At 45.1% G+C, this 13,300-nt stretch overlaps 1 protein-coding gene across 6 annotated transcripts in view; it reads right to left on the bottom strand.

Annotated features, from left to right (window-relative positions):
* NIN (ninein) overlaps nucleotides 1-13,300 on the bottom strand; it is a 60,913-nt gene that overhangs the window by 10,906 nt on the left and 36,707 nt on the right. For 3 of the 6 annotated variants that reach the window (XM_069018657.1, XM_069018660.1, XM_069018658.1), the window contains exons 17-27: nucleotides 11,215-13,227; nucleotides 9,916-10,041; nucleotides 8,992-9,061; nucleotides 8,071-8,286; nucleotides 7,628-7,741; nucleotides 6,266-6,388; nucleotides 5,638-5,751; nucleotides 4,538-4,684; nucleotides 2,958-3,137; nucleotides 2,181-2,330; nucleotides 1,775-1,873 (exon numbers count right to left, since the gene is read on the bottom strand). In XM_069018657.1, coding sequence (XP_068874758.1) covers nucleotides 1,775-1,873; nucleotides 2,181-2,330; nucleotides 2,958-3,137; nucleotides 4,538-4,684; nucleotides 5,638-5,751; nucleotides 6,266-6,388; nucleotides 7,628-7,741; nucleotides 8,071-8,286; nucleotides 8,992-9,061; nucleotides 9,916-10,041; nucleotides 11,215-13,227 — 3,352 coding nt within the window. Of the gene's footprint in view, nucleotides 1-1,774; nucleotides 1,874-2,180; nucleotides 2,331-2,957; nucleotides 3,168-4,537; nucleotides 4,685-5,637; nucleotides 5,752-6,265; nucleotides 6,389-7,627; nucleotides 7,742-8,070; nucleotides 8,287-8,991; nucleotides 9,062-9,915; nucleotides 10,042-11,214; nucleotides 13,228-13,300 lie in introns of those variants that run through there. The other 3 variants (XM_069018659.1, XM_069018663.1, XM_069018661.1) reach the window with 3 other exon arrangements.

Genomic DNA, 13,300 nt, shown 5'->3' with positions numbered 1-13,300 from the left:
GTAACCAATGAGGAAACAGTCAATTAGTGATAACAGCATCTTAAAAATAAATACTAATGAACCAACAATGAAAACAATATAGCCCTGCTGTATTCCTTTGTGGAAGAAAATGGAACAATCATGAACTTGCTAAACTATCAAGATAGGATGATGCCCAATGGGATCAGAAATTAATTAATTTAAGGAAACATTGGACAGTCTGGTAGAAAAGCATGCAGGCACCAGAGGTAAATATGCAAACACCTTCAAGCCTCACAGTCAATGGGTTAGCAGGAAGCCACTTTTCATTCTCTCAACTCCCAGTTTTAATTCTTTTGGAATGCAGTGGGGTGATTGCTGTCCATTTTCATGGCAATCCCTTAGGAATATGAAGCTCCTTGGAGCACAGAACCACACTGCACAACACACCAGCCACAAAGAACCCAGTGCAGCTGTCCAAAATTGACAATGAAATGAATAGTGGCTTCTTTACTTAAAAGATGCATGGAATAAAAAGAGAAAAAAAAAGGAAATCCATAACAAAAAAATAAAGGAATGTTTTCTCCATGCTATGGTGGTACATGAAAAATGATTGCTCTACCTTTGCACACTATTTCAGAGAGAGAAGTGCCCCCTTCTCTGCTAGTTCCAACCACTGAGTTCTAGCCAGGTTAGCCATGGACAGAAGGAGAACAGGCACAAAAGAGAGCGTTAGAAGTCACAGAGCACTGAGGGAATGTTGTACACACCTGCTGGGAAGGGGTTACCAGGAGGAACAGAATCCTGTGTGTTTGAAACACACATTTCAGGAGAAAACGCCATCCCGGGCTCGGTGTTTATGGGTTTAAGTGCTTGGCATTTTCCCAAAGCTTAATTAAGACAATATAAATAAATGCACAGGGAATATAAGCAGTCTTTTCATTAACTTGTCAAAATCTCTTATTTCCTAATTAGGCTTTTACAGCTTTGTTACTAATTACATAGGATTTTCAGCCTAATGGCTCCCATTTGCTGTCTTGACAAGAAACATGAAGCCTTCTATAAAGTGGCATAGAAGCCTCATCTAAAAGATGCTTTGACTTATGGAACAAGTCAAAATTGAGGTTTTGTTTTAGTTTCTTTAATGTATCATGTTTTAAACTCAAATCCAGGCCATCAAATTTAAACAAGACTGCTGAGAGAAAACTTGGAGGTCAGGGCTGACCTTATGGGACACACTAAACACAGTAAGGTTGCCCATTCCTATAACCAAGGCCTCCTAACTTTTGATATCCAGCATGTTCCATCTCCAGCAGAACTTTTACAACAGCTTTTAGAAGAATCTCAACTGAAGTTTTCATTGGTGCCTTTAAATTAACAGTAAGCTGTGTAAATTGTTATTTTATCATGATTTAGATAAGACTTAAATTCAGCAAATATTCCCAGAGAAAATAAGAACAGGTTTCTACATTAAGAGCAGCATCACACAAACAGTAGTTAGGAAATTTGAGGTGATGTGTTTTAGGAAGGAAGAGGGAAGTTTCAGCCTTGCTCCAAGTACAGAAACAAATTTCTTTGCTATTTGATTTTATATCTGAAGCTGTATGTGAATTATGATTAATCACAACACGCTTCAGAGAAGGATGTTTGCCACACAACTTGGTCATGGAAAGATGAGGTTAAACATTAGGAGAGGTTAATTCTTCTAGTTGCAGTTAGTTTTGTCTGTTACTACACATCTGTAAGTTGTTTTAAAATAAAATAACTTCAGTGAGATAGTGATAAAGCCCCACAGTCAACTGTGATTGAAAAGTACCTCCATTAACTGATCATCCAGCTTGACTTGCTTTTTTCTTAGCCCTTCGTTTTCTGAGCTGGTTTCCAGTTCACGTTCAAGAGAATTCATCTGACTGATCTATCAGAGACAAGAAGTTTCCTTAGAAAAGCAGCAATTTCTCATTTTATCTGGTTTTTTCCCCCCTCATGAATCAATGAATACCAAGACAACTCAAGTCTAAAAACCAGGAGTATTTGGACAAGTGCTTTGCTACAAGAGATGTCTCACAGCAGATGCACAGAGCCCTGTCAGCTCCTTGAGACACAGAACTGTGAGAGGCAAAGAGCAGAAAATTCAGAGTAGAAGAAAGTTACAGCCTATCCCTTGGGCTCTTGAGAGATCAAAACTACTGCACTGATCTGTGTGTTTGCCACCCAAAACTCACCTTCCTGTTTGCAGATGACAACTCCTTCTGAAGCTGTTCACACTCTCTCTTCAAGCTCAGCTTCTCCTGCTCTATGGCTTTGACAATCCCTGACTGGCTTTGATGCTTTTGGTGCTTTAGGGAAAGGATTGTGGATTCCAGCTGTCGGATCTGAGGAGATCAGAGATGAACAAATGTGGAAGAATGTCCCAGATAATTCCACTTCATCTAAAATACCAAGTACCAGTTGATTCTGGACTCGGAGAATCCCAGAATGGGTTGGGTTGGAAGGGACCTTAAAGCCCATCCAGTGCCACCCCTGCCATGGGCAGGGACACCTCCCACTGTCCCAGGCTGCTCCAAGCCCTGTCCAACCTGGCCTTGGACATTTCCAGGGATCCAGGGGCAGCCACAGCTTCTCTGGGCAACTCTGGGGTATTTTTGACATATTTGCTTTGAGATCTTGGCCTTCTTTCCCTTCCTCCTCCCCATAATCCACTGAATACTGTGAGCCAAGAAACTGCACAAGAAGAATGTTAGGAATATTAAGAATCTTTTTGTTAACTCAAAGTTGGACTGAAATCTTAAAGATTTCAGAATTATCAGGATTGTCTTTTAAAGAAAAGAAATCCCCTAAGAGTGTTGTGGAGTCTCATTCTCTGGAGATACTCAAAACTTGCCTGGATGTGATCTGTGCAGAGTGGTCTGAGTGATCCTGCTTGAGCAGGGGGGTGGAATAAGTGACCTCCAGAGCTCCCAACCCAACCCTCCTGTGATCTGTCCTCTTGCCCAGGTTACCTTTTCCCTGGAGTGAGCCAGGTCTGTTTTAGTGCTCTGCACTTCCCTCTGCAGCCTCTCGTTCTCCTGCCTGAGCAGCCTCTGCTCCTGCTCCGGTGGCTGCTCCAGCTCATCCCAGTGGATTGGACCCCGCTGGTCCTGCAGCCCTGAGGGAGGCACAGCCACTTCCAGAACCCGGTTCTTAAGACAGACAGAATTGCAGGGTTAGGCCTTAAACAAAGAAGCAGACATTTGCTCTATTCAGGTGGGTTTTAGGTGGATTTTCAGTAACTGCAGACTCCAAAGTCGCAGCATTCCCATCTCCCTCCCAGCCCACTCACTGTTTTCCCCCTAAGAAATCCCATGTGCAAAGCCCCAAGTGCTCCTCCCTGATAAAATCATGTAATAGCTGTGTGCACAAGGAGTGCACAGAGCTCAGCAACACAAAACACAAAGGTTTAAAAGAAATCAAACAAGTCCTTGGGTTGGAGGCAGAGGGACATCTTCAGTGGCCTATGTGGAAACACGCACCACATTACAAACATCAAGAGTGCATTTCTGGTCTTTGTACTGATTAAGACCTCCCAAATGGAAAGTCTAGGTAGCTTACAGGGTTAAAGACAGAGCTAATGTTTCTGAAAGCAAGTCAAGGGACAGCAAGCCAGCACTCTACTACTTTGCATCAACCACAGAGGGATGTAAAGCACCTCTGTAGAGGGACTCAGTGTCAGCAGACTGAGTCTGGAACAGCCTGGAGGTAACTTTCAGGCATGAGCAGATCCAAGGCTGAGCTGGATGCATCTCACAGAGGTGTTCTCACCTGCTGGGATGCACAAAGTTGACAGAAGATGCCTCTCAGGATGGAGAGAAGAGGTGGGGTTTAGGTGGATTTTCAGTAACTGCAGACTCCAAAGTCGCAGCATTCCCATCTCCCTCCCGGCCCACTCACTGTTTTCCCCTAAGAAATCCCATGTGCAAAGCCCCAAGTGCTCCTCCCTGATAAAATCATGGCTAATAGCTGTGTGCACAAGGAGTGCACAGAGCTCAGCAACACAAAAAAAAGGCAATTTATGCTCTCTTTAGAGCCAAACAGAACTCAGTATTATATATCATTAAGTAATAGCAGTCATTTAGTTCCTGTTGTACAATTCTGAGACAGCCTCTTTTCCACATGGACATTAAATATTCCTTAATTACATGGCAAACAAGCCAAATTAGTAGCTGAATTCCTAACAGCAATCCCAAGACTGCTGTCTACAACCTCCTTCAGTTACAAATCCTCATTAGCTGAGAGGCTGGCATAATTCTGTACCTTTCAAACCCAAGCTGCACTGAAAATTAGATCCTCTGTCAATGACCAGCTGGTTAATTTTTATAGTTGATAGGTGTAAATGAATACATTGTCCACAGACTTGGGGGTTTTATTGGTAAAAGGTTTCTTTTAGGGAAGAATGGAGACTCAGGGGAGGGACTGATCGTTGCCTGTGCTTACGTTCAATACTTAAAATACAGTTTTTAAAAAAATCAGCTTAAAACCTGCACATTATACCCAATATGCAATAATTACAGCTTCACCCACTGAGAGCCCTGAAGCCCTTTACCTTTTCACTGGTGTTCTGCAGCTGTTTGTGCAATGCCATCACCTCTTGTTGCAGAGTTTCCTTCTCCTGCTGTGTTACCCGCAGGTCGGATTTCAGCCGGGACATTTGGAGGTTGGTGCTCTGCAGAGTTTCATCCAGGCTCTGAACCTGTAAGGAGCAGGAGCACAGCTTGGCTTTTGCTGGGCCAAGATTCCCTGTGTGGAGCAGGTATGCCATGTATTTAGGATCTCTGATGGAAGGAGAGAAGTTAAAATGCTGATATCCCCCTTTGAAAATGTTAAATTGAGTTTATTGCTCCCTACAACTCCCTGACAGGAGGGTGGAGCTGAAGGGGGTGTCAGGCTCTGCTCCCAGGAAACAAGGGACAGCAAACAGCCTCAAGTTGTGTCAGAGGAGGTTTAGATTGGATATTTGAGAAAGTTTCCTCATGGAAAGGGTTTTCCAGCACTGGCACAGCTGCCCAGGGCAGTGGTGGAGTCCCCATCCCTGGGACATGTGGCACTTGGGGACACAGGGCAGTGGTGGCCTTGGCAGTGCTGGGGGAATGGCTGGATTCGATCTTAGAGGGCTTTTCAACCTTAAAACTCTATAATTCCAAATGATTTTCCAACTTTGTGTTCCAAGCTCGCAGCCATCCACTTTGAATAGAGCCACAGTGCTGCATTCACCAGAAACATCTTTCAGCCCTGAGCATTTACTGTGATATGCTGGGAAGAAGCTTTTCCTTGAATTATTTATTCTTCCTGGCAGCCCATGGCCAAGGACAAACTCCAGGAATGCTCAGCCAGGCAGGGAACCACTTGATCCCATCCCTGCCTGAGGAAGGATGAGCCTACACCAGGACAGAGGAGCAACAGCAGAGTCTCAGCAGTGTTTTAGGAACCACCAGGCAGAGGGAATTGGCAAAGGTAACTCAGCTGCAGAGAGAAAAAGTCCCTCATGTTTAACAAGTTTCCTTTTGCCCTTTAAGAACATCACTTTGAAAGCCCCTCAAAGCAGCCAGTCTCAGCTGTGTAAGGGGGCTTTAATGAGAAAAAGCACTGCAAGAGATGATCAAAATGCCTTTATCCAGGGTTATAACATAAATCCCTGCTTTATACCTTGTCCTGGGAGACGGAGAGCTGTGCTTTCAGGGCCTGGCTCTGCTGCTCCCAGGATTTCTGCTCCTGCTTCAAGCTGCCGATTGCACTCTCCAAGCAGCTGACCTGAGCTACCTGCAATGAGATTACATCAGGAATCATCCCTCACTCAGGAATTTTTTGGACTCAATTTGACTTCAAGGCTTACCCTAGAGGGAATTAAAGCTAAGGAAGGAAAACACAGGAAAGCAAAAAACCCCTCAGCTCCCTGAATTTCCACACAATGGGATTATTATTTACAGTGTGCAGACTCCTCTGCTCCAGTTCAGAGTTACACTATGGCAGAGTTGCAATAAAAGTCCAAGAACACTGTCTTCCTTGTCCTGCTGCAATATTTATATCCTGGCCTCTCTTCCTTGCAATGTTTGGAATTTTCTACATAATCAAATTACAGTAAAGCTGGGCTCCAGAATTTAAGCTTTCCCCTCTAAGACCAGCTAGGAATAAAAACCAGGCAGTGGCAATTAAGCTTTTATCCAGCTTGAGGGTAAGGAAAAATATATCCAGAGAAGTTCTATAGGTTATGGTGATACAGATAAAGATATAAGAATTTTAACAGCATGTAGTGGTGTGGATTTGCAGTTCTTACCTTATCAGCACATCTGTTCAGTTCCTCACTCAGGGCTTCTTTCTCTTTCTGCAGCTTTTCATTTTCAGTAATTAAACTTGAAACTTCATTCTGAAGGTCAGAGAGATCAGAACATCTGGGCAGCTGTGGGAAGCAAACCCCTCACAGTTGCATTTCTGTGCTGTTGCAAAATTTGGCATGAAAATCATGGGATGCCCAAATAGTTTGGGTTGGAAGGAACCTTTAAAGGTCGTCCAGTACCAATCCCTCTGGAATAAGCAGGGACACCTTCCACTATCCCAGGCTGCTCCAAGCCCTGTCCTGCCCTTGGACACTTCCAGGGATCCAGGGACAGCCACAATTTCTTTGAGCAGCCTGTTCCAGGACCTCTCCACCCTCACAGGGAAGGGTTTTTCCACAATATCCCACCTAAATCACCGTGTGTTAAAACACACAGAGGGAAAACCACTGCACTGCTGACTTCCAGTCCTTTTCCCAGCTGACCCAGGGCTTTATCAGTGCCTTTCCTCATTCCATCTCCTGCCTGTAATTACACTCCAGCCACAATCCACTCCTCTCTGAATAGGCCTCAGCTGCTTTTGCTTTTTAAGACCATTATCTACCCTGAGCACTGGGTGCCTCAACTGAGTGTTTTACACTGTGCAGAAAATGACTTTGTGGAGCCCTAATCAGGGAACTGACTCATTTGAAGCCTTCATTATCTGTGTTTATTAGCATATATTTACAGCCAATTGAACTGTGCTTGTACAGGAGATAACTGAGCTCTCCAGGAAATTATCCTCAGACATTGTGAGACTCTGATATCTCCAGATGGGTTTAGCAACAGGAATTCTCCCTGACAGGACATGCTGGAAGAGCTCACTCCTTAAATGGAGCTAATATGGGTTGTATCTCTTGCTACACACGGAAATGTTCTCCTGTGGGTCCCATTTGCCCTGTCTATTCCTCAAGTAGAGCTTTTAATCTTTATCTTGACCAAAGCTTCTCTTTGTAGATCCACTATTCCCAAAAATCTTTTGGCAAAGTCTAAGTGAATCCAACCTTATTTGAAGAATTGTGCATTGCACCTGGGAACTGTTTCAAAGAGGAGTTACATTCCCTTCCTTTTATGAACTTTCTTTGAAGAAATTAACTATTTTCATCCATGGAGAGATGGTGAAAATTAATCTGGTGGCACTCAAATAGAATCCCAGAAGGGTTTGGGTTGCAAGGAACCTTAAAGCCCACCCAGTCTCCCCCCTTGCCATGGGCAGGGACACTCTCCACTATCCCAGGTTGCTCCAAGCCCTGTCCAGCCTGGCCTTGGACATTCCCAGGGATCCAGGGACAGCCACAGCTGCTCTGGGCAATAGGATGCCACACCTGTTTTGTCTTCTCCAGCTCCTGCTTGAGGATGTGGTTCTCCTGCTCCAGGAGATGAGCTTGAACCTTCATTTTTGACACCTCCATCTCCAAAGATGACACCATATTTGATGACTGCAAAAAATAAAAGGCTCAGATTTCAATTTAGGAGACTCACAGAGCACCAAACTTTAAGCCGAGGATGCTGCAGCCACTGGATAGAGCTGGGATGGCACTGGATGAACAACATCCATGCTGGAAACTGCAGGGAAACATTTGGCATCACTAAGCTGTGTTTTCAAGACAAACCTCCACATTTTTCCCTCCTGGCTTTTGGCTGCTGCTGTGTTTAAGCCAGCACTTAGCAAAGCTCAGCTTTGAAATCCCATGCACATCCCAGGACAATTCCAAAGGATGCCAATTCCATAACACCTGAAGCCCAACTGTCCTATCAAATCCTGTACCTCTGCTTTGGAGTTTTCCAGTTCCTCTTTCAGCAGCAGCCTCTCCTTTTCCCATTCCTCCAGGGTACACTTTCCCTCTTCCCTTTCCTTTTGCTTGAGCACCCTTGCCAGCTGTTGATTGAGATCCTGCACATCTGCTTGGTTTTTGGAGTTCCTCTGGCTGAGTTCTGTGTTTTCAGAGTCCAGCTGTTGGTTCCTGGTCTTCAGATCCGCCACCTGAGGGGGGACAGCAGTGATTTTACACCAGGAATGAGATTTTGGGTATTTCCTTTCTATTAAGGTGATTAAAGATCTGACAAGTGTCACTCAAACAGTGACTCCAACCAGTTAATTTCTCATAACTGGCCTTAATTAGACCAGTTAAATCAGTCACCCAGCACACCACTGTTCCCCCTTTCCCTTTGAGGTAGATTTTGAGGGTTATCCAGTAGATTATTCTGAGCAAGTATTTTCCTAAGCAATACCAAGATGACATGGATGTAAAAGCTACTCAAATCTTCTAACAAGCCACCCCTAAAATCAAAGTAGCAGCCACATGAATACAACTGGCAGCATTCCTAGACCCAGCCAGATGGGAAACGAGTAGAGGTTGAATCACAATCTCTATTTCCCATGGGCTGCTGCAGAGAATCACACAAAAACTACAGAACACAAGATTTAAACTTTGTATTTCTATGAAATAAACTTTCCATGTTGACTATGGAAAGTGCTCTCAAGCCTGTAAGCTGACACAATTACAGCTGTTGTTTTATGAGCAGGTCAAACAAGCCTCAAATCAATCCCAAAGAGGCAATAAAACAGTTATCAACAAGTTTAAATTTATAAAAAGGTTCGTTTTCTGCTGCCTTTGTGACCACCCAAGGAACAGCTTTGATGCAGTTATGATTCCCACAGGGAAGGTTCTGGGCTCAGGCCACACACCTGCTTTTTCAGGTTGTCAACCATCTTCTGCACAGCCACCTTCTCCTTTCTCACAGCCTCTATCTTCTGCCTATGGAAAAATGAAAGCTCATTAACATTAAAATCAATTATTAATATACAGAACTGCAAGACTGGACAGGAGAACATCACCTCAAGTTGTGCCAAGGGAGGTTTAGATTGGATATTAGGAAAGATTCCTTCATGGAAAGGGTTGTCCAGCCCTGTACAGGCTGCCCAGGGCAGTGGTGGAGTCCCCATCCCTGAGGAATTTAAAAGCTGTGTGGATGTGGCACTTGGGGACATGGGGCAGTGGTGGCCTTGGCAGTGCTGAGGAATGGCTGGGCTTGACGGTCTTGGAGGTCTTTTCCAACCTTAATGATTCTAAAAATGGGCTGTTTTTAACATCACCAGAAATGGTAATGGTGGATATTTATTTATTCATTGCCCAGCATCCCTGTTCTGCATCAACTTGGCAAGTGCTCCACCTCTCAAGGTGCCCCAAGTGGGTCTTTTCTAGAGGGGAAGAATAATCCCAGGATCATGGAGGGTTCTGCACTTGCCAAAGACCCAACCACTGGAATAATCTGTCAGATAAGCCTCTCCCTGCCTTTGCTGAAGCACAAATAATTGCATCAGGTCAGCTCCTGTGTAGGTCCTGTGCTCGTGTGTGTTACTGGGTCACCTCAATGCCTACAGCTAAAACCCCTGCCTGGCTCTGGGAATGGGCAGGACAAGCTGGGGCAGGGAAAAGGATGAGGATTAACCTGTCAGGCTGCTGGATGTCCAACAGCACCATGAAATAACCCCATTTTGGATTTGTACAGCACCTAACACACGAAGGAGCTTGGAGAGAACGGATGAACTCATTGTGGCAGAGCCACAGCCTGAAGGCGTCACAGGGTACATTCCCCATGGAATTCTCACCTCATTTCTTCCCTGGATCCATTTAGCTCCCTCAGTTTCAGGCTGGAAGCACTCCCTTCTTCATTTAATAAAGTCACTTCGTTTTTCAGGACGGCGTTTTCCTCGCGGAGCTTCTCAGCCTCACACCTGTGGCAGAGACACAAGACAAGTGAGAAAGCAGCTCCTGTAGGACATCTGGGGAGGAAAACAGTCCCACAGGTCAGAGCTACCTGTAATGCTTCAAAAACAAAGCTACAGTTGCCTTGTTTTATGTATAAATGGAGTATTTATATTTTCCAGGAATTTAGCAAGAGCGCTCCCCAGTTTGTTCAAAAAACTCTGAATTTTTACAACAAATTTAAAAAAAACCTTGGGGTCTTGGGCTTGTTTTTGTACAGGTCACGTGAGTTAAAATCTGAAGTTTCACACTAAAATTTTACATATCTTTCAGTCCTTGAACTTAACACCACAATGCACAGACTGCCAGGAGAGTGAGCTGTTTCCCCATCTGGAATTCAGAATTCTGGGAACAGCACGGTTGGGAAAGTGCCTTTTCTGTCCCCAGGCGACTGCACAGAAATAACTTAGCCATGGTGGGACACCTGAAAGAACAATTTCCTGCAGGAAGCTGGTGCTGAACAATAATTAAGCTACTTGTAACCACTTTATCCATAAAAAAAAAAAAAAAAAGAAATCTTGCTGAAATACAGCAGTTAAAAACAAGGAGGTAAAACCTATGATAATATAATAAATACATGTTTTATAACTATATTTAGCATATCACACTCCTGAGGGGTTCCTAACTGGGGGAAAAAAAAGTCCCTATAATTCTCTAGTATTAATTTAAATATTGAGAGGAACAGAAGCACTTTTAGCATTTCAAATTACCATCATTCCATAGCGCTAACCCGAAACAGTGAGGAAAAAGAGGAGCAATTTTAGCCTGGCGAGCAACATTCAGCTCTAGAAGGGAACAAACCGAGTGGAGTGATATTAGTAAGAGCTACAAAGCACTCTGGAAGTGTTACCATGGATTTTGGACATGGAAATACGATGGGTTTGTGCTGGACCACGAGCTACACACTGCGACGGTGACATCCACAGACAGGACAGCTGGCAGGTGCTCCTGCTTAGGTGGTGGGCACAGAGAGGAGTAAGTGACACACAAGTTATTTATCCCAGTGGTCTGTATCCATGATTAGAGGAGTTAGGAGTCCACAGCAGTGTTTGCTACTCAGAGCTAAATCAGAGTTAAACTACGGTGGTTAAAGGAGCAGCCAAGGCAGCGCTGGGTTAGTGGCTAACGTTGGGTTACGTTACCTCAGCAGGTCAACCTTCTGCTGCAGCTCAGTGCACGTGCTCTGCAAGCCCTGGGTCACTGCCTTCCTCTCCTCTGGGTGACCCAGAGCTCTCTCCTTCACCTTTGGGTTGAGATCCCTCATTCCTGCTTTTCCCGCTTCTGTCACTGCGCCGTCGCTTTGGGCATTCCTGTCCTGCTGGCCCATAAATGCAGTGGGTTGTTCTTCCAGATTCCCACCTCTTGTGTCACTGGGCCCATCCGTGTTTCCCTGAGCATCTTGTCCTTGGACACCTTCCAGTTCTTTAACATCTTCCATTTCTTTAACTTTCTGGAGGAACTTGGTGTTTTCCTCTTCAAACTTGACACTTTCCACCTCGCTTTCTTCTTGTTCACAATGAAGCCTTCTCAGCCTATGCAGGTTGTCTTCCAGCACTTTATTTTTTTCAATTAGCTGTATCATTTCAGCTTTCAGATCCTCATTTTCTACCTGAATTTCTTCTTGTAGCAACAGAAGTTCAGCCTGTGCCATGGATCGGTCTTCCAGCTCTTCCACCCTTTTCCAAAGCTGAGCTATTACGCTCTTCAGGTCACCATTTGCTGCCCCAGGAGTGTGATCCAGCAGGAGAGAGGCTTCACTCAGTTCTTCAGCCTTCTCCAGCTCCACCTGCAGCTTCAAAGCATCAGAAACAAACCCTTTATTTTTGGGAGCTATTCTGTGATTTAGCAGATGAACGTTCTGCTGTTTGACATCGTTGTGTAGCGTTTTTGGCCTGGGAACTTCCTCCAGATCTCTCTTTTTTGGCAGCAGAGGCGCCCAAGAAAGGAGCTCTTGGTTCATGTCACAATCCTGGTTGCCATCAGCATCTGGAGCTGCTTGACTTCCTTGGATCCAACACTCCTGCGCCTCAGGGTGGCCACCAGCTCTGGCTGTCACACATCCCTCCTCCAAATCCAAATCCATCTCCGACATTTCTTCCAGGTCTGTAGTATCAGCCTCCAAAGGTGGAAGGACACTGAAATCTGCTCCCATGGCTACATCTTGACAATCACTGGGCAACCCTTCAACACTGGGATCTATCTCCTCTGGTTCTGAGCCAGAGTGGGAGCAGCCAGGACTGGGAGGTTGCAGGGGCTCCCGCTCCGGCGCTTCCAGCCGGTGCTGCAGCCACAGGATCTGGGCTGCCATCCTGACATTCTCCTTCACTGCCTGCTCGTGCACCTTCTGCAGGTTTTGGAGAACATCCCCATCATCTCCCAGAGGAGCTGCACCAGGAAAAGCAGCGATCTGGCTCTTGGCTTTCGCATACTCACTCTCCAGGACCCTGTAATGGCTCTGCAGGGCAGAAAAACTCCGTGTTTCCCACTGCAGTTTCTGTATTTTCCCTTGGAGGGCTGAGATTTCCAAACTCATCTCAGCCTTTTCTGTCTCTGCTCTCTCACAAATGCCTTTGTTTAAGCTCTCCAAAGCAAGAAGTTTGGAATTGAGCTCTTCTTTCTCTCGCTTATACTCACTGTCCAGTCTCTCCAGCTTTTCCCTAACCCGCTTCCCATTTTCCTCCACTGTGGATATATGTTCATCTTTCTCCTTTAGCTCTTTTTTATGGTCATTTTGGAGTTGGGCTATTTTCTCGTTCAGCTTTTCCTCTTGCTCCTGGGCAGCATTCCTCAGCTCCCGCAGCTCCTTCTCCAGCTGCTCCCTCTCACACACCAGCTTGTTCACTTCTTCCTTGAAATTTTTCTCCAGGAGATCCTTTTCCTGGGTCAGGGCAGAAGAAACAGCCTTTTCACTTGCCAAGCTTTCCTTCAGCTGCTCGTGGGCTTCAGCAGCCTCCTGAGCAATTTCCTCCCTTTCAAACTCCCACTGGGATTTCTCCTCTCTTTGCTGTTCAGCAAGTTCCTGCAGCTCTCGCTGGTAACGTCCTTCCAGACTCTGGAGGGTTTCTTCATATTTATTCACAAGTGCTTGTGTGTCCACAGAAAACTGAGTTTGTGCATGAGATGCTCTTCTCTTATAGTCACTTGCCATTTTTTTCCTAGACATGGTTAACATAAGATATTACTAAACTACCTCAGAGATCAAAGTGGATTTTTAGGCTGAATAAAACA

The sequence above is a fragment of the Aphelocoma coerulescens genome, chromosome 5 (assembly GCF_041296385.1).
Source record: "Aphelocoma coerulescens isolate FSJ_1873_10779 chromosome 5, UR_Acoe_1.0, whole genome shotgun sequence".
NCBI classification, from domain to species: domain Eukaryota; kingdom Metazoa; phylum Chordata; class Aves; order Passeriformes; family Corvidae; genus Aphelocoma; species Aphelocoma coerulescens.
This window is presented reverse-complemented; position numbering and strand designations above follow the sequence as displayed.